The sequence below is a fragment of the Gymnogyps californianus genome, chromosome 2, assembly GCF_018139145.2.
Source record: "Gymnogyps californianus isolate 813 chromosome 2, ASM1813914v2, whole genome shotgun sequence".
NCBI lineage: Eukaryota > Metazoa > Chordata > Aves > Accipitriformes > Cathartidae > Gymnogyps > Gymnogyps californianus.
The window spans coordinates 162084891-162109480 of NC_059472.1; the positions used below are offsets into that span (position 1 = coordinate 162084891).

Here is a 24590-nt window from a genome sequence, read left to right on the forward strand (position 1 = left end):
TGAACAGTTGAAGGTTTTGCTTGGTTTGCTCTCCATAGCGATATTACGGAGATCAGACACCATCATCATGTCTGCTAGAGGGCTGACAAAAATCAAAGGACGTTGCACGAACGTTCCCCCCATCCCTCCCTTCCCACCCGCTTGTATTCGGCTCTTTTAGAAATGTGAAGTGAAGACCAAACAGCCAACATCTTTCAGACTCAGAAAAAACAGGGTCGTCTTTAGGATGGGTGCTGCCAAAGACCTTATTGCCCTTCCAGGTCACTGATAAACCACAGTGCTATTCATGTACTACAGGTAGAAAATAAATAAATACAGATATATTATGCAAAAAAATATGATTGTACACATAATACATCTGAGGTATTACCAATTTAAATAAGGTTTCATGCTAGTTCAAGCTTCGGTGGCTAGTTAAATTCTGGAATTTGCAATAAATAGATGAAGAATGATTATGTATATAGTGTATGGATCTCTTCTGTAAACCTTGTCCGATTTAAACGTAAGAGCGTGTTGGGCTAACTCTTACGCAAACCACAAACTTTCACAATAAATACAGCTTCAAAAAGTTGTCTTAAAAAGTTCCTGCAACACTGAAACATTTCTAGAAGGGGCTGTGTGTACGACTGGCAACGTTAGCGAGGAGTATTTCTCAACAGGTCTTTTCATACAAAACGCAAGGAAATTCATACGTGAAAGTCTTTTTCCCTCCCTCCCCACCCCACCCCATCATGAAAGTTTAGAAATTTTTGCACAAACAGCGAGAGAACTGATTGTAGCTGCAGTATGTCAAAACGTCCACGTTCTATAAAGACCAAAAATAGTTTGTTTGCTTAGAAAGTCTTTTTTGTTTTTTCCTCCTTATTTTTGAGTAGCGCATCATCCTTTCGGTGAAAGTTTGCCCATCTCACTGTTCTTCGGTTTTCCTTTCGGCACCGGTCCTCACCGCCTGAGCCACACGGGCGTTTCACACTTTCACCGTCTCCATCAGTGATGACTTGATGGCATCTTCCAAAAGTTGATTGTCTGTGAAAGGGGCCGGGGTTTCGGGGACGGATTCGGACAAACCGATGAGGGACTCCAAGAAACAGGAGCCCTGATCTCCGGCTTGCGGGAAGCCGGGGAAATTAGGCAACTGAAACTGTAACGCTGAGAAGTTATCAAGGTTCTCGTACTCCTTTAAGGAGTTGTAAAGGGGTCCCAAGTTATAGTCCGAGAAGGACTGGAAGAAATCCAAGGAGTCAGAGGAAAGGCTGAGGTCAGCGTAGCTCTTGGAGCAGGGCTCGGCCGGGGATGAGGCGCAGCAGGACAGCCCATCACACCGCGCGTGGGCAGCATCCTCCAGCAAACCCCCACTGTCCTGGTTGGCATTCTCGTCCAGGCACTCGGAGAGGTGGGACAAGTGGCCGGGGACAGGCTTGGCCTCACCGCTGTGGTCCTCGATGAAGAAGTCGGCTGGGTGGAAGCAACTCAGGTCATCCTGGCCATGGCCACCCTCTTCTTCGGCATCCGAGTCATTGAAGTGGAGGATGCGTGCCAAGCCGTCGTCGTCCACATCCGACTGGGATTTGTCAGAGGGGAGGCTCTCGTAGGGCTCCTCGAGATCCTCGCTGGGGTGGGAGGAGATGGAGGAGTCCGTCATGTCGCTGCTGCAGCTGTTTTCCCCCAGGGCCTCCAGGTCGGGGCTGAACTGGAAGGCGGGTGCCAGGGGCACCGCACGTTCCTCCAAGGAGCCCTTCCCCGCCGTACATCCCAATGGCGGGAGCCGCTCCCGAAAAGGGGGCTCGGCCTCTGCCACCTTCTCGCTGCTCTGCTGCTGCTTCTCCAGCTCCAGTTTCATGATGGTGTGGATGAAGTGGGTCTGCACGCGGGCCTGGTTGAACTCGATCCTGCCCTCGGTGTTGCCGCAGCCATCCTTGGTGCAGCCGCAGGGGAAGGAGGTGTGATCCATCTGGCACGGGGAGAAGCAGAGGTGGAGGGTTAGGACTGAACCCGGCAGCGCAAAATCGAAACCGCCTGCAGCTCACCCGCCCTGAGAAACCAAGTAGCAGCTGAGGGGTTTAAAAGCAGACTAAAAAAAAAAAAAAATTTAAAAAAAAAAAAAAAAAGACACGCTGCTCTTTTGAAGGGTTGTCATAAAAAAGTTGGATTTCAGTATAACTGAAGAAAGCCAAAAGGTTCCAAAAAAAGCAAAATATAACGCTCCAAAAGGAGACGTAAGGGGGCAAACGTGAGTTTTTATATATTTCATCATGATATTTAATACCTGATCCATACTGTGAGCTTCTGCCCCTCGCCGAGATAAGGACAAATTGCTCAACAGGCATCTGCAGCACCTTTATGTCCCTGTTGGCAGCAGCCGCTAGAGGGGAGCTGTGACAGCACACGGAGCACCCATCCGCCCCTGTGCACCCATCTGCCTGTGCACACCCACCCTACACCACCCCCAGCCTGCAACCACGGCATCGAGGGAGCGAGCGGCATCCAGAATAGGGAATATGGCTCCCCAAACACAGCTGGGCAGGCACACACAAAAAAATAAAATGGAAAATATAATAAGCTAATTGAATATAGAGGGATTATCCCACTTTGCAGGTGGTCTGCACAGCTAGCTGTGGGCTGACGCTCAGCTGACACTCCCACGTTCGCCTGAGCGCCCTGGGAGTTGTGACACACACCAAGGGAAAATAAAATTAAAAATAAAAGGAGGAGGAGGAGGAGGAGAAATCGCAGGCTCGCGTGAGCAGCAAGAAGCTTTCGTTTGCCAAGACGTTCCCACGTGGCCCATCTCCAACAGGAGACCAAGCAGGTATGGGTCTCGTGGGGACGGACGGGGCGGGTGCATTCACGCTGCAGGCTCGGGCACATCCCCACGGCGGCAGCGGCAGTGCGGGGACAGCTGTACGTGTGATTTGGGAAGCGGACGCTTTCGAGCAGTGTCTGCCTCGCAGCCTGGGGAACATCTCCAAGAGCTTTTCGTGCCTGCTTCGCTCTGAGCGCAGGTGGGAACAGATGCATTTTACAGGCTGCCCTAACTCTGTCCTGCTGGCTCAAAACCCCCCTGCTTTAACGTACACATCAGCTGGAGCCACGACTTTTCCCCCGTGCCCAGAGGCGAGGGCAGTACCTGACATTTAATGCCTGCCAAGCTGCAGCTGCAGGTCTCCGGGTCACAGACCTCCCGGCAGTCGCAGCCGCAGTCCTCCCGGGACAGGCGGATGTTGTGCAGCTCCCGCTTCTCCTCCTTGTCGATCTTCTTCACCCCCACGGCTTTCAGCAGAGCGCGTCTCTTCTTGGCAGGGTAGGGCTGGAGGAAGAAGCCATCCTCCAGGTCCACGTTGCTGACGTCGATGTCGTCGTCGGAGATGTCTTCGATGGTGAGCTGGTTGGCCTCCTCTGACTCCTTAGTGCCGTTCATGGTTAGCTAAGGGCAAAAAATGGGCAAAGCATTAGGGACCTGTTGGGGACACGGAGCCATCAGCACCCACAGGTCAGGAGAAACAAGAAAGGAAAGATCTGCCCCCCATGGTGGCTGACCCCAGGACCAACACCCGTGTCAGAGCCCCCAAAGACCTGACAGACGGCTGACGTGCGGAGTTCAGTGTCTTTTCCATCACTTTTCAAAGGTGGAGAACTGAGCTGAAGATCCCACACCAGAGCCTGTGTTTTCTGGAGACCCAAACAGGGTTAAGGCCCCATGCCCCCAGGTCTCAGAGAGGCTCCTACTAAAAACTGACCATTAACTAACGACATCCACCAGCTCCTCACCAACCCAGCCCCACGCTCCTACTCACTTTCCATTTCAATGCTTCCAACTTCTCCTCTTTTAATTTCTCTTCGAGTTTCTCCCGACGAATGTTTTCCTGCTCCTTTGAAAACTCCGCCAGCGTGAACTGCCGGGAGGAGCTGTGTTTGCTCACCATGCCCAGGGTACAGCCCCCACGACTAGGCACACTCGTGAACCCCTGGCAGCGTGGGAAGTAAAACACAGTGACCCGGTCAAACTCCACATTGTTCTTCTTTAGTCGCTTAGATTTCTTCAGGATGGACGTGGCTGAAAATGGGGGAAGGAAAAAAAAAAGCACAAAGTCAGTACTGCCATCCTGCAGACAGCATAGAAATACTACACACAGGCTATAAATATTATGAACAGGCAGGACTTGCAATCACTCTCTCAACAGGGACATAATGGGACAAGGTTAGAACATTGCTTGATAGCTTCTGGTGTTTTAGGATCTAAACTTCAAAGGTGGGATGAGGATGGAGAGGAAACTAAGCCAAGTCCTGATGTATCGGAGTCACCGATCAGATTCACCCTAAGAAACGGCTGCTGCTTCTCCTTCCCGCTTGACTTCCTCCAGGAAACATACATTTGCTTATTCTTCACGTGCAGCAGAGCATAACGAACAAGCAACAAACCATCCTACATGCCTGTCTTGCTCTAAACCGCAGCACTGTGCCCCATATTCAGGAGCTCACAGTCTGCTCCTGGGATGCCGGAGCACTGACACTCCGGCGCTGCGTGGATCCAGCTTTTGCGGCAGGGCAGAAAATAGCCAAAACGGCTGTTTTTCTGGTACTTCCTTTCACCATCCACTGGGAGGAACTATGAATCTATAGTTTACTCTCTAGAGACTCATTTAGGAGCAGCTGCAAAGATGTTAATCTTTATGCAGGTGATCCCAGGGTAAACATGGCAATACATGACTCTGGTTTATCTTAAACTGCTGAAACATGCTACACACCATTTAAAGCGGAGCCTCTCCAGAGATACCTGGTTCTGCACATTTGCATGTGCAAACGTAGCAGATGGAGGTGCTCTAATTAGCCAAGGCAGTTTCAGAGTTAATGAGTTTCCACGAACGTAGCTGGCCATGGAAAGCAAAGCGAAACGCCGTGGTACTGGGTTACAGAGCTGCTTTTTCTGCTGCATGAGCATGTCAGGAACGAGAGTCAGCTACGCATTAATTCGGTGGTGGCGTTTTTTGGTCCTATTCTCTGCTAGTGCGTGGATGTCTTGGTTGCCACCATGGAGAATATGGGAAAGAAAAACGCAGAAAGGATGGGTGACTCCCACAGAGCTGGGATCCGAGCCCCATTCTTCAGATGGCAGAGCCACAGGCAGCCCTACTGCAGGGAGCCAGCTGAAAGGACTGCCGAAAGCCCGAGGGGCTCGGCTGGTTCGGCTGGCCCCAAAGGCTGCGAAAGTGCTAGACTGGACAGTTAGCTGCACCCATGTTTCACAAGTCTCACTTGCCAAAATATAGCATTTCAGTTTCATATGAAAAAAAAGAAAAAAAAAGTGTTCACCCAGCTGCGTCAGCAGCTTCTGCTAAATAGCTGGGGGTTTCACACTGGGCTCTGCAGTCGCTTTGATGATATCTTTGCACTGCGCGTTGCATTTTCATAATAACCTTGACTCAATCTTCTACAACATTAGCTCTTTATCAAAAGGCAAGTTAACAACCGTGATCATCTATCAGCTGAGCTGCTGCACTTTGGCATTTGCTTCTCTCTCCCCGCACCCCTCCTCCGAAATTGTTTTCCCATTCCTGACCCTTTTCCAATTGAGCCAGAGAATACAAAAAGTTCATTGTTTTGTCACAAAACCTGGGAAGACAAGCAAGAATGAGACTCTTTATTATTACAAGACTTCTAAAGCCTTTTCAGACCACTGCATGTTTGTGTATGTCTGCTAAGTGGACCTTAACTGCTATATACAGTTGGGGTTCAGTATAATTTACTAGGTTGGACTATTTCTCGTCTGTGAAGATGTTCCCCTATTGTATTTTTTATTTTTCCCTTCACATGGCAGATAAAGGATTTTACAACCTTGTCTTCTGCGTGTTTTCCTAAAAACTCTCAAAACTGATATTGCTGGGAAAACAAAATAGCATTTATCTGTACTAACAGCAGAGGCAATGTCAAACGTGTCATGTTCTTTGGCAAAGTACCCAACTTACGTAGGAAACAAGTTCTGAAATGGTAATTACGCTACTGGTTAATAATTTTTAAAAACCAGCGTTATGGGCCTTTGCTGTCTGTTTAGTTTTTGCCTACGGAATAGCTTGACAAGGGATTGAGGGATGGTGGGACAGTCCTACAGCACTGGCTTGGAGGCACCTGCATGCCTCTGCACACCCAGGTCCTTGGGTTTCTATTCTTGGAAATTTGGACTTCAGCAAAAACATTATAAAGGAATGATAAATGCTGGGAGAAAGGGCTGAGGAAGACTACCCTGAGGATGCTGGCCGATTATAAAAACCAGGTAAATTGATGTAACGAGAGGGAGCTGGTGCTACGGCCGCTTCCACCCGTAAAGTGTGCTCCAAGGGGGTCTCTGCATGGTGATGACCCACCACCACCCTACAAAAAAACCCGTGCAGAGGCATGTCTGATCCCGGGAAAGGGGCTGCCAGAGATACTCACGGGTGAAGCTGGGCGTTAAGGCAGAGCTGGGCTTCGGCTCTCCGCCGGAGCTCTCCTCGTCCGACTCCCAGCCTGAGGACGCCGAGGAGGAGAGGGGGGAGCAGGAGGAGGAGGAGCAGTAGGTACTGTCATCCCCCAGCTCTTCGTACTTCCTTTTCAATACTCCGCTCATGGTGATGCCGTATTTTTCATACAACTGGAAAACAAAGGAGAAAAGCAAAATAAAGCGAGGGAAATACTGGCAGTTTCTGGTGATGAGCAGGATGGTTTTAACCCCCAGCAAGGCTTCTCGACCAGGTCCACCTGGCCATGCAGGTATGATTCCCAAAAAGAGCTCCCCCAACAAAACACACACCTTACTACCTTCGCTGTGCACACCTGCTGAATTTCTCTCCCATCTTACGATGCTGCAGAAAAACCAACTATCACAGACAACAAACTGTCCGGAAACCAATTCAATCAACACAAATGTTATCAAACAATAAGTATTACACTTTGCTTACTAATTCTTTTATGTTAACTCCTTACCCAGATCGCTTTCTGTGCAGTTACAGCTTTAACGTCTTGCTAATTACAAAAATAAGCCAGTTTGCAGAGAACAATCTGTTGGCATGATTTACTCGCTACAGCCCCCTGGGGAAACAGACTTATTAAATGAAGCACTGAAATACAAATATATCAACTGTGAAGAACAGCCCTTCTCCTCACGGTGCCTTTCATAGTCAGTCCCCCATTCAATAAGCTATTCTTGTTTAGGCTGGGTTATGTATCAAGCATAGTAGCAATTAAAAACAACGCAGCTAATTAAAAACAAAGGAGCTCTGTACTTGCCTAGATTCCTAAATTTCCTGCATGCTTTTCCCCTGCTCATTTTAAAGAAAAGAAGAAAAAACAAAAATAACTTTGTTGCATCTTTTAACCTTTGCTTTTATAAAGTTTGTGGGTTTTTTGTCTCCTGAAATTGCACAAAAGCTACACACTTTGCCTACAACAGGCTAACGGATATCAGAGCCCACCTAACCTGGGATGCTCTTGCACAGACAACGGACTGTTTCTCCTTTTAGACGCTGGCAACACCGCACCAGATGCCCCTGCTTCTGCAGAAGTCACTGCCAGCTTATTTTGAAGCCAGTGAGCCATACCCAAAGTTTAGAACCAGGCTGCTGCTGGAGGAGTTACTTGCTTTGACCCCATCCCACCAGGCTGTAAGGCACAACCACGGTGGGAGAGATGCAGCCCCAGCCCAGAAACTCCCTCCAACAAGGAGGGAAGAGCCCCAGCAACATGGGATGCTACCAGCCACCCCGGTGCTTCAAGAAAACCAGAGGTAATACACAAAACCTAAAGCATCCCTAAAACACGGATGACACTGGGACAGACACATACAGCCCCAGGACGGTGACAATGCAGATATGGGGGTGCCAGACACCCGGTCCCAGTCCCCTCCCACCAGCTGAAACTCCTCCACCGGCCAAATTTGTTCTTTGTAACCGTAGCACTTTCTCACCCTCTTTTGCATGTCTGAAGTTAATTTAAGTCTCTGAAAAAGAAAAAAAAAAAAAAAAAAACCACTAAACCCGCCCTCCCGACAGCCCTGAGCAGGCGGCACGAAACCACACCGGCTTCAAAACCCCCTAACAATGGGATTTTCAGTATCTCGACAGCGCTGCACAGTAACACGTAGCAGGACAGGAGCACATGCGGTGCCTTCAAAGCCCTGCGCCAGCCCTCATTAATTATGTTTACCAACAGCTTCTCAGGAGACAATAGTCCCCTAAAAGGTCAAAAAAAAAAAAAATCCCTGGATGAAGCAGCTCCTCGGCCTGAAGAATTTAATCATTCACTGCGATGTGCGCCTACGGGGCCAGTGCATCCCCCACGGCCCCCTGAACCTGGGGGTCGGGGAGAGGGGATCCCCTCCATCCCCTCCTCCTCCGCCCCGGAGCTGCAGGTGGTTTTGCCAGGGAGAAGTTGTTGGGTTTTTTTTGGCCTTAATCCAAAACAGATGGGGAGAAGGTGGATTTGGCCACCCTCCAGCCCCAGCAGCACATGTCCTACCTGACACCTGGATTAACCCCTTTCCTGCCTGCGCCTTGGCAAAGCAGAGCTCGCAGGCAGCCACGACGCCCAAACCAGCTACCTGGCTGCATTTACAAACCCTTTTTTTTTTTTTTTTTGTGCCTTCTGCTCTGTCTCACATTTGCTTTAAGAAACAACCAGGAGCAAAGAAACCCTCCAAATCCATGGCAGGGGTCCGAATCAAAGCCTGGGCTGCAGCCAGAGGTTCGCTCATCCCAGCTGACCCCATCATCCACCCGGAGCGGCCAAAAACTTTGCAAAAAAAAAAAAAAAAAAAAAAAAAAAAAAATCCCACACATAGCTTGAAAGAGCATCAGTTTGCACCGCAGAGCAACCGCTCGCTGCTCCGAAGGACACCTCCGATGTTACTGGTGAAGGATGCCACTGTCTAGCCAAGAGAGGGAGAAACCAGCTCCCCGAAAAGCCCGTAGGACACATGTCCAATGGCAAACGCCCTCAGGGATGCAATGTTGACCACTTCCAAGCCTCGCGGGAGACACCAGAGGGTGGTGGAGCAGCCCAGATCACACCGCTGAAACAGGGATAACTCCCAGGTCTGGACTGAAAAAAGAAAAAAAAAAAAACAAACCCACACGGCATCCATTTCTACCGGGATTTACCCGGTCTGCAGGACTCCCAGAGAAACGAGAAGGTGGACATCGCGATGCTGCAAAGCGATGCAGCCCTGATGCTCAGGTCGCCTGCAAACCCAACAGCGCCCATCACGAGCCACACCGCCTCCCCCCAAACCACACAGCAAGAAAAAACAAAGTGTTTTCCTCAAGCGAGCTAACCGAATTAACACAAACACCAAGCCAGGGCCAAGGCAAGCTGTGTATAAGATGGTGCAATTTTTTTTTTTTTTTATTTTAAATACTATCATGGCTGATTAGCCACATCTGGCAGAAGGATGAAGGGAAGTGTGTGCATCTCCCATCTATTGGAATAAGCCAAACGCATATCAAAAAAACCACCTTTGGCATGCTGTCTTATTCAAAACACCTATTGTTTTGTTAATGCAAAGTAGGTGTCGTGCAAACATGATTCTCAACTAATGGGAAAAAGCTGGTGAACCTGTTGCCCACCAGCCAAAACACATTAATTTTCCCCCGTAATGCCTTCCCCCTCTTTGCTGATTTATGGCTGCAACGTTTTCCAGGTCAAGTTTTCAAATCTTTCTCAGGAGCTATACGCGATGTAGTGGGGCTGCACCCATCGGTGTCTACTTGTATCCACCCCCAAAAAATCCTCCAGACCGGGATTTCGCCGTCAAGGCAAAGACAATCCTCTCCTCCCCTCCTCGCCCCGGCATTTGGCAGCAAAATTCACGCCAGCGATTTGGACACTGCCTTGAAAGCCATGTCGCCGAAACTGCTGGCCGCTCAGCCAAAAAAAACCCAGAGGCCAATTCAGACACAGCAAGGATATTTTAATTGCAGTGATTCCGCAAGTAATCTTAAATCCACATTGATGTCTTACAAAGAAGTCACAAAAATGTGCACAGCAGCATGAAAAAAAAAAAAATTATATATGTATCTCTGTGCTTGCCATTGCAAATCTCTGCAGGCACCACCGAGCGCAGGATTTTACCACCTTCTCCTCTTTTTTTTTTTTTTTTTTTTTTTACATAACCTGAAATAAAATAATCCTATCTTCCTTTTAGTTGCCAAAAAAGACATTCTGTTCTTGGCTAAGACTTCTTACTCATCTATTTTACTGAAAACAGCTTTTGGAACAAGTACATAATGCAATGGATCAAACCCGCAGGAATTCCTCTCTGGCACCAGAACTCCCACTATCCTGGGAATACTTTCTAACAAATATTTAGCCCAGATGTGCATTCCTTTCTTTTTCTCTCCCTCCTTTTTTTTTTTTTTTTAAAAGCATTAAAGTTTGGGTGGGGGGAGCGGGGAGGGTAGCTGTCTAGTTGGGGGGAAGGGAATCGAATCTGCAAAGTCCCATTTCTGGTGCTCGGCAAGTCGTAGGGTAAAGCCCTAACACACTGGAATGCAAGGAATTAACGTTTTAACTATCCTCCTCTTGGACGACATCTCAACAGTAAATATTTCGAGTAATTTAGATTTAAGAAGGTTTGGCATTTGTTTAGCCAAGCGCAGAGGAAGGCAACTAAAACCCCTACCAGTGTCCAGTTAGTTTATTTATAAGAGACTGCACAAAGAAACATCATGGCTTTGTGCAGAAGTATGTGGAGAAGATGTTTCAGCGTTACATTCTGGGGCTGTCTATGCGCTTTGCACTGGGCAGGCGAACGCAGTAGTGCAAGCAAGGCAAAGGAAACTTCTCCCAGCAAGTCCAGCGGCTGCATTTGCTGGTGCCACAACTCCCATGGTATTGCAGGAGAACACCTACGAGCAAGGATATTTTAAATTTTGGGGTTTCCATCAGTGGAGCATCCTAAAGAATGGAAGGATCCCAAATCTGTGCATGAGCTATTGAAAGCAAACTTTCTTCTGCAAAGCAATTTGAGTAAAAACAAAACAAAACAAAAAACCCAAAGAAATACCCCAAACTTCAGTGCAATGCACTAAAAGTATTTATTTTCCAGCGACTTTTTGAGCCGGTCTGCTGACTTTACAAGCACAGCCGTCTGCCTGCAGCCCAGGAAGCCAAGGTGGACTCTTCCCGACACACCGGGACGAGGGCTCAGGCGCCGGGAGCGAGTTAACAACTCTGCTGAGCCGTGAGTCAGAGCGGCTCCCGCTCCCTCCCCCAGAGCCGCAGCGGCTGTGCAGGTCTAGCAGGAGTAAATATTAGTTTAAAAAACACCACCGCATATTTTAGCCAGGTACAGCTCCGAACGCAACTCGCGGAGCAAACGTGGGGGAGTTCTTGGGGTCGGTGTTTATTTGCACACCGCTGTTTATTGCGGGTCAGGCGACCTTAGTGCGAGTATCACCAAAAACTGGTGCAGAGCTGAGCTTCCCGTTTAGCTATCCCAGATACTTCATGTCTAGCAGCAGCGGTGATTCCAGTAACGTCTCGGGGTTACTTAATAATCACCGCGCTATCAACACTGATTCATTGCTCTTTCATTTAACTATTTTAATTCTTTGCATATTTACTGAAGTGGTTTCCCCAGCGCTGCTGTGACAGCCTCCACGATGACAACACTTCCCAATTTCGGGGCTGACCGGGGCCAAGGCGAACGCGATCATCCCATCAGGACCCTCCGGGGGACGGTCCCGTGCATGTTCCCAGCCACGCAAGCTGTGCTTTCCAGTTCAGACCAGATTACATTCACCTAGCTGGGTCTAAGGTTTCATAACGTTGCTCTGGTTAAAAATAGCCTCTGCCTACTATGCAACAGCAGAACCCAGAGTACCCCGTGCCGTGGAGCAGGAGCATGAATCAGTTCATAGCACCACGAGTTTATTCTCCTGCCAGAGACTGAACAGGCAAAACGCCTTCCCCGGGAAGAGCATCAGAAGCTCTTCCATTCCAAATTACTCCATCTACTAATTTTCAGAAGGCCACAGAGAAAAAGGCATTTCAGATTTTCCTATCAAGCCCTTATTTCTCGCTAACAGCTTGAAAGGCAAATAAGAAACATTAGCTAATACATTAAAGGTTATCTGACACGGCCCAAATGAAATGAGGTTCAAATGTACTCGGCGCAGATTGTGCTGTAATAAATATGAAAAAAAGTGTGCTTTGTCTAGGAAAATCCTCTATTTGATTACACTTCATGAATAATTCACACCAGGTTTCCATATTTGTCCTCCTGTAGGTACACGCTGTGCTTTACCTTGCCTGCTATATATACGCATGCATTTCCTGCGCTGAATTATTAAAGGCTTGCTGGGAGCTGCAGAGTCTCTCCGCGCAGAGAACGAACGCACCATCCCGAAAATAAACTCCCCAACCTTGACCGGCCTCATCTGCAAACTGCTCAGCAGTGGAAAAAATAAAAAAAATTCTCGTGGAAAAAAAAAAAAAGACGACAATAAAATAATAATCGCTGATGAGTTCCCTGTAACAAATGACAAGACTTTGAGGTTTGTAAATGGCCGTGAGGGTTTTCTCTCCATCCCACCGAGGCGTTGTCATTACAGACGTTAGTAAGGCAGGGCTGCTTTAGGAAAGGGCTGTCCCTATGTGTCAGCCTCTTCCTACAGCGACATTATGTAACTCGGAGGTGACAGACACTTTGGAGGATGCCGGGGGGGGGGGGGGGGGGGGGGGGGGGGGGGGCGGCGCAAGGGGCAAGCAAAAAAAAAAAATACACACTGAGAAAACTTAGTAGTTTTGGGGGCTTTTTTTCTTTTTCTCAGGTGCGCTGTAAAAGCCCCAGTTTTTATTTCGGGAGGCGGAGGGGGGGGGGGGGGGCGCTCCCCGTCAGTCCGTCCGTCCGTCCATCCGTGCGCCGGTCGGTAGGTGTTGCTGTAGCGACGGGAAAGCATCCCCAGCCGGGCAGATTTGGGGAAGAGCGAGCCGGCAAGGCTGCCCCCCGCCTCCCCCCCCCCCCCCGCCTTTCTTTCAACATCAGAAAATTGGAACCGCAGCCGTAAAGATGGAGCAGAGCCTTAACTGACAGGGGGAAAACTCAGCGCTACTCCAAATAAATATATAGGCATTTATATGTATACATAGCGCAGGGTTTCCTGCCGATGGGAAAGTGCGGGAGGGCCGGGGGAGCGGCAAAGCCCCCACCGGCGATCGCGGTCCCGCTACCCCGGAGGGTCCCGAATCCTCCCGCCGGGCCAGCCCCAGCCCCAGCCCCGCCGGGCTCCCCTCGCCCCCGGGCAGGAGCAGCCCGGCCAGACGGCGCCGTTGCGGCGCGCCTGCCCGGGGTCCGGACGGCGGGGAACCGAGACGGACCCCCCGACGGCCGGGTAGCGGGACGGGCTCTGACCCAGACCCCCGACAGCCGAGCACCGCGCCGCACACTGCACCGGACCCCTCGACGGGCAAGCACCGACCTAGCTCTGAACCGGAGCCCCGACGGCCGAGCACCGCGCCAGACACTGCACCGGACCCCCGCGCACCGCCCCCCCCCCCCCGACCCGCAGTCCCGGACGGCGGAGCACCGAGCCTCCCCCGCGGAGGATCCCCCCGCCCCCGCCTCCCCCGCTGCCACCGCCGCTTCCCTCCAGCCCCATCCCGGCGCCGGCTGTCCCCGGCGGGCTCTACCTTCGGCGGCGGCGGCGGGTCTCGGCGCGGCGGCTCCGGCTGCAGCGGCGGTGCCTGGCGCGGCGCCTCCCGCTCTGCCGCTGCCGGGGCCGGGGCTGCGCCGCGCCGCGCCGCGCTGCCCTTTTTCGTCAGTGGAAAACTCCGGGCTCTGACGCAGGCGGTGACAGGCGCGGGGCCGGCGCGCGCCCGGCCCGCCCGGCTTCCTGGCCCCCCCCCCCTCCCTCTACCCCCCCCCCCTTTCCCGCCCTGGGGCGGGGCGCTGAGTCAGGGCCGACGGGACGCCCCGCCCCGCCCCGCCCTCCCGCGCCACCGCCCCCGCCGGCACCGCTCTGAGGCGGGCGGGAGGGGGACGCGGGGGACCCTGGAAGGGATCGGGACGCACACGGGGGGGGGGGGGGGGGTTGGAAGCCACAGGGGGTTGGGGACCCACAAGCGGGCGGGGACCCCAAAATAGGTGTGCGCCCCACCGGGGGGGGGTTGTGTCCCACAAGGGGTTGGGGACCCACAAGCGGGTGTGGACCCCAAAATAGATGTGCGTCCCACCGGGGCGGCGTTGTGTCCCACAAGGGGTTGGGGACCCACAAGGAGGCGTGGACCCCAAAATAGATGTGCGTCCCACGGGGGGGGGGGGGTGTCCCACAAGGGGTTGGGGACCCACAGGCACAGCTTGGACCCCACGATGGATTTGAGTACCACAGGGGGTTGGGGACCCACAAGCGGGCGTGGACCCCAAAATAGATGTGCGTCCCACGGGGGGGGGGGGGTGGTGGTGTCCCACAAGGGGTTGGGGACCCACAGGCACAGCTTGGACCCCACGATGGATTTGAGTACCACAGGGGGTTGGGGACCCCGAAGCAGGTGTGGACCCCGAAAGAGGTTTGGGTGCTTCGAGGGGTTCAGAGCCCACAAAGGGTTGGGGAACCGCAGGCAAAGCTTGGACCCCGAAACAGATTTGGGTACCACAGGGGGTTTCGGCCACACAAAGGGTTGGGGGACCCATAGGCAAGGACTGGACCCCAAACAGATTTGGGTCCGGCAAGTAGGCTTGGCCCCTGAAAGGGATCTGGACCCCACAAAGGGTTTGGGTCCCTGCATGGGGTTTGGGACCCACAGGCACAACTTGGACCCCAAAATGGATGTGGGTGCCTCAAGGCGTTTGGACCCCACAAGTGGTTGGGGACCCACAGGCAAGATGTGGACCCTGAAACAGATTTAGGCACCACAGGGGGTTGGGGACCCCCAAGCAAGCATGGACCCCAAAAGGAGTTTAGGTGCTTCGAGGGGTTCGGAGCCCACAAGGGTTTGGAGACCCACAGGCAAAGCTTGGACCCCAAAACAGATTTGGGCACCACGGGGGGTTTGGGCCACGGAAAGGGTTGGAGACCCACAAGCAGGCTTGGACGCTGAAAGGGATTTTTACCCTGCAAAGGGTTTGGGTCCCTACATGAGGTTTGGGACCCACAGGCACAGCTTGGACCCCAAAATGCATTTGGGTCCCACCAGGAGTTTGGCACTCACAAGCAGGCTGGGCCCTGAAAGGGATTTGGGCCCCACAACAGCTTCAAGCCCCACAAGCAATGGCCCCCAAAAGGGATTTGGGCCCTACAGAGTGCCTGCACCCACAAGCAGCCTTGGACCCCAAAACGGATTTGGGCCCCAGAACAGGTTTGGGCCCCACAAGAAATTTGGGACCCATGAGCAAGGCTTGGAGCCCACATCAAATTTGGGGCCCACAGGGTGGTTGGCCCCGCAGGGATTTGGGACCCACAAGCAAGATTTGGCCCCCATAAGGGATTTGGGTCCTGTAAGGGTTTGGGTCCCACAGGAGAGGCTTGGCCTCCAAAAGGGGTTGGGATCCAAAAGCAGGGCTTGGCCCACAAGCAAGAATTGGCCCCCAAAAGTGTTTTGGCCCCACAAGGTGGTTGGGATCCAGAAGCAAGGTTTGGCCCTCAAAAGGGTTTCTGGGCACCAAGGGGATTTGGCACCTACACAAAAGGCTTGGCACCCGAAAGGGATTTGGGCCCCACAGGGGTTTTGGGCCCCACAAGCAGGGCTTGGACCCCAAAAGGGGTTTTGGTCCCATGAGGGGTTTGGTGGCGCACAAGCAAAGTTTGGACTCCAAAAGGGGTTTGCCGCCCCTGAAGATGCATGGCAGCAAGGCCTGGCCCCCAGAGGAGATTTTGGACCCACAGGGATTCAATCCCCAAAAGGTGTTTGGGCCCTACAGGCAAGGGTTGATCCCCCAAGGGAATCTGGGCCCCTGAAAGGGACTTGGGCCCCATGGGCAAAGGTTGCCCACAAAAGTGGGTTTGAGCCCCACAAGCAAGAGTTGTCCCCCGTAGAGAACCGGGTCCCCAGAAGCGACTTGGGCCCTATAAGCGAGGCTTGGCCCCCAGAAGTATTTAAGGCCCCACAGGCAAGAGACACGGTGTTTTGGGGAGTTGGGTTCCCAGCACAGCTGGGAATGGGGGGGGATGTCCGGGAGCTTGTACCAGGTGACGCCCCAGCTCTGGTCACTGCAGCGTTCAGCTGAGGGTCTCCACATGCTTCCCATTGACCACCAGGAGCTTTCAGAGAGCTGCGCCGCTGGGATTAAACCCCTTGCAGCGGTAGGCGAGGTGCAGACTGACCTGGCGTTGCCCGATTTCAGCACTTGGCTGGATTTTCGCCCCATGAGCAGGAGCTGGGCCAACGGCCAGCAGCGTGGTCAGAGTCCCCGGGCTATGAAGCTGCCTGCTCTCGGGACAGCTCTTTAAAATGCAGCCTAGCTATACCCCACAGGGTTTGGGTACAGCCAAGCTGCAGGAGTCCCTGTGTAGGACCAAGTCCATGGAGGTGGGAGGACTTGTCTCCTCCGGCTCCGTGGAGGAGCCTGAAGACGGCCATACCAGGGTCTGCTCAACGCCACCTCTGCATCCAGCCTCTAAGGGGTGGCTCACCCCCTTCCTACGCCAAGGTCCCACTTCGATCCTTCGCTTGCCATAGCTTCGACTCAAAATCAGACGGAGTCAGGTTGGATTTGCCTTGGCCAAGAAGGTGGACAAGATTGGATTGGGTGTGGAGGGATTTCCCCAGGCACTATACCCCCGTGCTCTGTTGCGAGCCCCTTAGCTCCAAGACGCTTCCCACACAGTGCTGCGAGCCGGGGTGCTGGCACCTCTTTGCAGGGATATTATTTTGCTTGTAAACCTCTTGGGATGCCTTTCAGCCTTTTTTTTTTTTTTTTTTTTTTTTGGTAACACAGGTGTCTCATTTGGAAGGTGCCTGGTCTGACCATGAAAAGTGGAGAAGACAAGGTGAGAGCTTTGCTGTGGTACAGCTCTTTTAGAGTAGACTGCTGTGAAAGTCTCGCTCTTAGTCCTTTCACCAGTGAAAGCTTTCAAAGTCTGGGTCTAAAATGTTGGGAAAAAAAATTAATCTGATGCTGAAAAAGGTTCTCTCTAGTGCCAAAGCCACAGCTGGTTTGATACCACCACGCGAAGCGGTGCCACCAGGATTTTTACTTCTGATCTTCCCCCAGTGTGTGTCGGTGATTCCTGTGGACAGGGCAGCCCCACCGGCTGCCCTAACGGCACCGCTGCAAGGGCAGCAAACCGTAGTGGTGTGCGAGGGTGAGCAACCAGCATGGACTGAGAACATCTTCAAGCTGATTTTGCTGCTGTATTTGATGTAACTCCATAACCCCATGGTTGCCCCACGCTTCTCATCTCCAGGTGCTTCACCCCAGTACCTGGCTCGCCTCCCTGTGTCTCTCTCCCCAGCCCATGAAACAACAGCGACAGCTTCCAGCGGTACAGAAGCACAGGAGGGATGAGTTGAGGGTTTGCTTCAAGGATGCAAATATTGTGGAGGCAATACGTAATTATAGATGGTGCCCTGATGACGGGTGGGTCCTGTCTTTGAGGCATGATGGCCTTCCTGAATATGCCGGTGTACAGTGCTCGATCACCAAACGAGCGGTTTTCCTGAGGTTTCGTTTACCATGTTTGGACATGGCCGTGATTAATATTTCCTAACAGGAAGACGTCATGCGTGCAGGCTTTCCTCTTCAGGGTTTGGGTCGAGGGTGACCAAGTTCAGGTTATACACTGGCTCCTCACTTCCTCCGCCTCGGAGACTACACCCCGGCCGGCCGCTGCCTCCCCGCCAGCCCAGCAGCCGCCAGCCACCCTCCCAGCGGCTGCAGTCACCCATCGCTGAGCCCAAAACGGGTCCTGGCGCCGGGGAGGTCTCACCGCACAACCCCTGGGGACCTGGAGAGCTTCGATAGGACGGGACCAGGACATCGTATCACCTATCTATATACCGTGTCTGTGAGATGAAGGAGGGGGTCATTTGTCACCATCCCCGAGCTGAGTTTCGCATGAAACCCAGGGTATGGGGGAAAGAGGATATCCTGGAAAATGGTCGGAAAGGCTGCCAGTGACCTCCAGGTTACACATTTTCTCTCTTGCTTTTATTAGTTTTAATGAAAGTAAAGCCACTGTGAGACAGAGTCCCATGCAGGGCAGAAATTATTTAGCGATTCAATCAGGCGAGGAACAATTCTGACCCCAAACTGCCCGTATTTCTGTGCGTGAAAGAGAAGGGGGGGGTTGAAACAAAACTTTCTGGCTCTTGTTTTGAAGCAGCATTTTTTTTGTTTTAAAATCAACCTAAAAGCACGACTACATAAATAAGTGGAAGCTTACACAGAAGGATAAATAGCCCTCAACCAATACAAGACGTTTTCCTGTGTAGGTTGAATGAAGTATTTCGGTTTGACTCAACATTGTTGCATCTCTGAGCCTCCTTCCTCCAACAAATGAATTCAAGAGAGAGAAAAAAAAAGTAAAAATCTGTTTCTCTTTAACCTGAGGCAGGTTGGTTTGGTTTTTAACATGGCTTTTTCACCTCTCGAGGAGCATCCTCCTCTCCCTGCGCAGCCGGAGCAGCTCGCAGCCCCTGCGCCCAGGAAAGCCCTCGCTCCTTTGGCAAAGGCTGCTGGCAACACCGGCCTGGAGCTGGTTTCCCTGGCCCGGCGCCACGCGAGCGCTGCTCCGGCGGGAGGAAATTCCCTGCTGACCGGCCATGGCGGGGATAAGTGGCCTGGCAGAGAGCAGCAGCCACAGACCAAGCGCAGGGAGCGGGGAGCCCAGCGGGAAAGGACCGGAGGGAGATGCTGCGTGATGCATGGGGCGATGAGATAAGAGGTGTGAGCCGGACAAGCTCTGGATGTCAAGCTCCTCGCTGCCCATTTTGTGCCTGGCCTGCAGCGGGAGAAGCGCTTTCCCTGGGGTTAAAAGCCTCTTGGTGCTTAGGGATGGATAAATCAGGAGTATCTGGGTTTGGAGACAGGAATTTTTTCCCTCGTTTTATGTGCACATCCCGAGCGCGTTTCTGAAAGGCCTTATCAGCTGTATCTGGCTGTGGATGTGTTGCTGGGTACTGTAGCATGCCATCTGAGAATAAAGATACGGGGACACGGGAAAAGAAACCACCGCTGAACCAACCCCGCTTGAGCAATCACATGTCCGGCATCACCCCCAGCCGGCCCCGTGGGCCCGACTCGCCCCGTGGCCCCAGCTCGTCCTGTTTGGCATTGAGATAAAATGAACGCTTAGCTTTTATAATGTGTTGCGCAATCGCAGTGAACTGCCGCGGCTGCTCATGGGCTGCCTGCCTGGGTGCCAGGGCTCCTTCCCACCCCACGTGTCTGCAACACAAGTTGAACAAGAGCCTTGAGTTGTTTTGGGGTTTTTTTTCCCCTGAAAGATGGACATAAAAGTGGCAAATCAAAGACTTTGCTTCAGCCGCGCTCTGGGCTGTTGACCTACGCTGGGAGGCGTGGAAGGGACGCGACTGCGCTGGGACAGCCTTGGGTGAGTGAGTCTGGCCATGAAGATGTGATGGAAGGTGTCCTGCAGTTTCCTCATTGATTTTACACCAGCACAACTCCATCACCTTCTGCGAAGCTGCTCCTGATTTGAGCTGATGCTGGAAGACAGTCAGATCTATAGCACTGAAGGCCCTATATGCTGTGCTGTTATATACCTGCTGGGTAATTATTTAAGCATTTACTGAAACGTGCTTTCTTCATGCATTTCGCTGTGCTGTCAGTCCTTGATAGAGATAGGGACATCGTAATACGGTGCTCTCGTAAAACTAACAGGCAACCTTGAGAGAGATGGAGAATATGACCTGTTTGCTGGGGAGAGCTGATATAATTCTTAGATTCCCAACAAACATGCAAAAATCATCAACCTCAGCGAGTAAGTGTTAATTTAAAATGCAGGCATGAAATGGGAATTGTGAAAGTGCGGTGTAGTTTCAGCCACTCGCTAGCAATGGTTAGTGGCAAGGAAAATAAGTATGACAAAAACCCGCTTGTTATCCAGACAGCTGAATCCAAGTGGGGCACCTGTGTCCTCAATTAACCCAACTAATAGTTAACTTCGGTGTTAACAGAAACCCTCGCACCAGGGTTTGGAGGTGGGAAATAACACAAATGCTGCGTTTTTCACTCCTTGACATTTCGTGAGTCGTCTGTTTTAGCACTGAAACGTCTCAAGTGATGGGACCGTTGCAATTTCTCTTTCAAGGGTATCGCTCTCGCACAATAATTAAATCTCTGGCTTTCAAGCGTAATTGCCAATGACAGTGTCTCCGAAGTTGCTTTTTATGCTCGACTGTTCTGTCTCCTGGCAGAAAGGGCTTCCGGAAAAATAAAGAAGCCAGGGAAGAATTGCGAGCGGCCGCAAAGGCAAGAAGCAGCAATACAAACTCCATCCTTCCCCCCAAGTAGCGACAACAACTGTCCCTAAACATTGAGGAGGCCCAAAACCCGTCGCAGTCCTGGATGCCTAACAGGCCCTGAAGGAAACGGTAGCTTACGGTACAGCTCCATCATTACCAGGCTCATTGGAAAATGGTAATTTTTCAGCGCTAGGACCTGTCTCCTGCTCCAGGTTGGTAATTGGTGGTGTTGGCGGTGAGCCAGGCAGCTCTCGCAGCTCTGTCTTGAGAGGACAAAAACCTCCATTACTTTATGCTCTTTAATTCTCTCAAGGTGTGCTGCTGTCTATCAATAGAGTCGCCATGAGGTAATAGAAATTACAAACCTCCCCAGACTTATTTGTCTGAAAGCGTTTCTTGTAAAAATAATTATGTGAGTCTCCGGAACTGTGGTACATGAGAATGGCAGAAGAGAAAGTTTGCAAATTAAAATGCAACAAAAAGCTCTTTATCATAAACTACGAGGGAGACTGGGTGAGAGAGTTATTTCCCTTCCGTTGGGTTGGCTGGTGGCAGCTTTTAGACAGAAAAAAACAATTTTTTTTGTCTCTTTGTCACTTTGCAGTGAAGCTGCTCTAGACCCAGATCTGGGTAGGGTGATGGGTTTGGCCAGGCACTGCTCAGGGTTCATTCCCTACCCTTGCCACCGTCTCGCCCTGTCACTTTGGTGGCTCACGACGGGGACGTCACAACTCCGCTCTCACTTGCTTTGCCTGGCTGCAGGCTGGGGACGGGGCTTTGCCTGCAGCCCCCCACCAGCCCCTGCCCTCCTTGCAAGAGGCATCCTAAAGCCTTCGTCGCACCCTGTTCTTAACCAGCAAAACGCCATCCAGAGCAAACATATTTGCGGTGATGTGACAGACGAGCTCTGGAGGAAATACCTGAGCTGTCTGAAAAAGTTACTACCCCCCTGCCTCCAGCAAAGGCCGATGAGTTGGCTCCGGCATCTCAGCGTGAACCTATTTTGATGCAAAATTTGAGTGAATGGGCTGGACTGTGAATGGGAACATCTGGGGCACCCCCACGCCTGCCCCCGTGACTGCCGGGGGTGAAGCTTCCAGCGCAGGAGAGGGCTGGAGGCTCCTGGAGGGCTGCGGTGGCTCCTTAAGCCACTGCAAGTGCTCGTTTCAGAGCAGAGAAGCCAGGATCCAAAGCCATTAAGAATAACAATATGGCTAAAGCTCAATTTTCTCCTCTAAAGAAGGTTTTCACAAGCCCACAGTATGGGGCAGAGGCATTGCTTCCCCTGGGCAGCTTTTATGATACTTGAGCTGGACTGAAACAGCAGTAAAATACATGCATAAATTATATATATACAAGTAGATGTGTGTGCATCTCTATATATTTAACTTGACTGACTGAATTCACAGCAAATCACGCACCAAAAAATGCTGCTCCCGTGTCACCAAGAGCTGAAGCAGTGTTTGGTGGCCACAGCAGCCACGGGTGACACTTCAGTGCTTTCTTCTCGGTGCCAGAGCTCCGGATGACAGCACTTGTTTAAAAATGGAAGCTACCAAAAGGGCATCAGCTCTCCATTTGTGTGCTGGCTTTATCTGTGAGCTGTCGCTATCCTTCTGACACGTGCAGGATGCCCAGGGCCACCAGGTTTTAGTGTCAGATCCTGGCAGCATAGAAAATTTGCTCTGAAAAGGGTAAGTGCATGGAATTAGGTAGGGAGAGTTAATTATTATTTGTCTTTGCTGGTGCTTTATGGGCTTGGTGACGGGTCACGCTCCTGAAGTGCTTGTGATCAATGTTGGGGCTTCCGAGCCAAATTCACGTCTTCTGTAAAGCTGTTTAACTCCCAGCAAGGCCACCGACATAGCTGCTATGTGTGGGGGTCTCAGCGCTCCCCAGTGTGACTGTGCCACCCTCATCGCTCCCCGGGGAGCAGGACCTGGCTCTTACCCCTGGTTTTACCCGTGGGAAACTGAGGCACCGAGCTGGGACTGTCCTTTTGGAGAAGGATGGGCACAGGCAGGAGGTTTTGAGGCTGAGCCTATCGCCAGGCTCCAATATCAGTGCAGTGGGTGAGTTTCAAAAACAGAGACTCTGAATTATCCTGTGCAGGAGCTCGGGTATTTCTATAGGAATCCTAAACCCTCACTGCAGGCACCTACTGAATACACGTACTTAGGCAGGGCAAGCACTGCCCTGCAAGGTGGAAGCTGCATGGGAAAACTACCACTTAATAGTTTATAGAAAAATATTGATCCTTTGGTAATTTCATTGCCAGCCAAAACAGGTGACCTTCAAAAACTGGAGGCCTGACCCCAGAGGACCTGGCAGCATCCACCTCTCCTACCATCTGCAGCATGGAGCCAATTGCATCGGTTTTGCTCAAGTAATTTGTGACCGATCTGGGCTTTTCCTCTTCGCCTTCCCTGCAGATGCTGGCACCCCAGCACGCTGTGCTTATCTCAAAATGCTTTTGAGCTCTGGCTCCTGTTCATCGAGCAGCCGGCTGCTGTGCTTTAAAAGGTTACGTAGCCCTCAGCTACCTGCTACGGAGTCTGCGGGAGGCGATTCCTGCTGCAGAGCCGGCACAGACTGGGGCTGTGCTCCACCGTCTCAGCACCCACCTGACCTTGTGTTGGGTGCGAAGGGCAGAGATTGGGGCACAGGCAGACCTCCTGCCTCGCTGGGGGCTGCCCTGTCAAAGCCGTTAGCCTCCTCGCTACAAATTAAAAAAATGGGAAATTTTAATGAACCTCTATCGCTGAGGGGTGGCAAACAGCATGGTGGTGGTGACAGTGTGAATCAGGTCTGGTCTGAGGAGTAATGGTGTGCTGATCTGGCCTCGTGTCACTGCACGAGGGGACATCTTGCTTTTCTGGGACGCTTGCCATCAAAAGTATGTATGTCTCCTAAAATCTGCAGTACTAATGGTCCTGGAGGACAAAACCTGACTCACACAGTGCCCCATTAACTGTGCAAAGGTGTTAGGGACCCAGACAGCCCCACAAAGTAACCCGTCCCCAGTGCAGCAGGGAGGGTGATTTGGGCTTTGATGTATCTCACCCCATCTGAAGGTTATTTTCTCCAATCATCCTGTAAAACTGAGGAGCTGCATTTATGCTTCTGCCCCTTTGCTTTCCCCAAAGAGTAAAGATGAAAATGTAAGAGGTATGTATATACACTTACAGATACACTTACTAACATGTGTACGTGGTGGTGACATCTGTGGGTAGTAGAAATGTCTGTAAGACAACGGGATAAATGATTGACACCTCATTTAACAAGAGGCAGAGAGGGAGAAAGGGAGCTGAACATAGTCCCGCTGGGGCCAAAATGCCCACAAACTCATAGGAAATAAAAGCAGCTTAAACACAACCTTGCTGCAATTCAGAGAGGATTCAGGAAGGGCAATAAACCTGAGACCTTTCGCTTTCCATTCTGGTTTTCGAGCTTCTAAACTTTTGCACATGCAAGCTTTTCTCCTCAACTGTGGCAGCTGCAAAAATGAGTTCTCTCCTCCAACCGAAAGCCAAGATTACCATGTAATGACTTGACCCCAGGAGACAGACTTCTAAGAAAAGTACCAAAAATGTGGCAGTTTCCCTGCATCGGCAATATGCACATGTGTGTCCAGACATGGGATTTAGGGGAAGGCTTTGGTAAGCCAGCATTTGCTACACGCAGTCTGGCGGGCAATGAAAAGAGGCAGCTTTTTGTTTCAAAAAACACCATTTATTTTATTTTTGAAATTAATCTACTCAAGACAACAGAAAGAAAAAGATGTCAAGAATAGTATAAAAAAGGAGGTTGAGTTTAATTCAAGAAGTTAATGTTGCAGGAGGCCTGAAACAGCTTTTTAGGAGTCAACTTCTCCCCACAGGTGTGATTTTCTGTTCATCCATCGACCTGAGGAATCCCTTCCTTGCCCGGCTCTGCTCACAGTGCGGTTGAGGTTGTATCATGCACGCTGGAGAGCATCACAGCTTTAACTCCACAGAAAAATACTGCAGGGGAGAAATAGTTCTTGAAGTCAAGCATTATATTTTACTAACAGGTTTATTAAAATCTTATTAGAAGATTATTTTTTAAAGTCCGTTTTACATAGCCGTTGCCCTTCTGCTGCTGTCTAATCCTGGAAAATCTCGGTGAATGAGTCATTTGCGCTTACTATCTATTACACCCTCTCATTATAAGCC

At 51.3% G+C, this 24590-nt stretch overlaps 1 protein-coding gene across 1 annotated transcript; it reads right to left on the minus strand.

Moving 5' to 3' along the window:
• Nucleotides 1–728: 728 nt before the first annotated feature.
• Nucleotides 729–13695, minus strand: CSRNP1 (cysteine and serine rich nuclear protein 1). The gene is made up of 5 exons (XM_050891466.1): nucleotides 13660–13695; nucleotides 6430–6625; nucleotides 3795–4054; nucleotides 3128–3424; nucleotides 729–1951 (listed from the first exon to the last, which is right to left on the minus strand). Exons 2-5 carry the CDS (start codon nucleotides 6599–6601, stop codon nucleotides 968–970), a joined length of 1713 nt encoding a protein of 570 aa, XP_050747423.1. The 5' UTR covers nucleotides 6602–6625; nucleotides 13660–13695; the 3' UTR covers nucleotides 729–967.
• Nucleotides 13696–24590: the final 10895 nt, after the last annotated feature.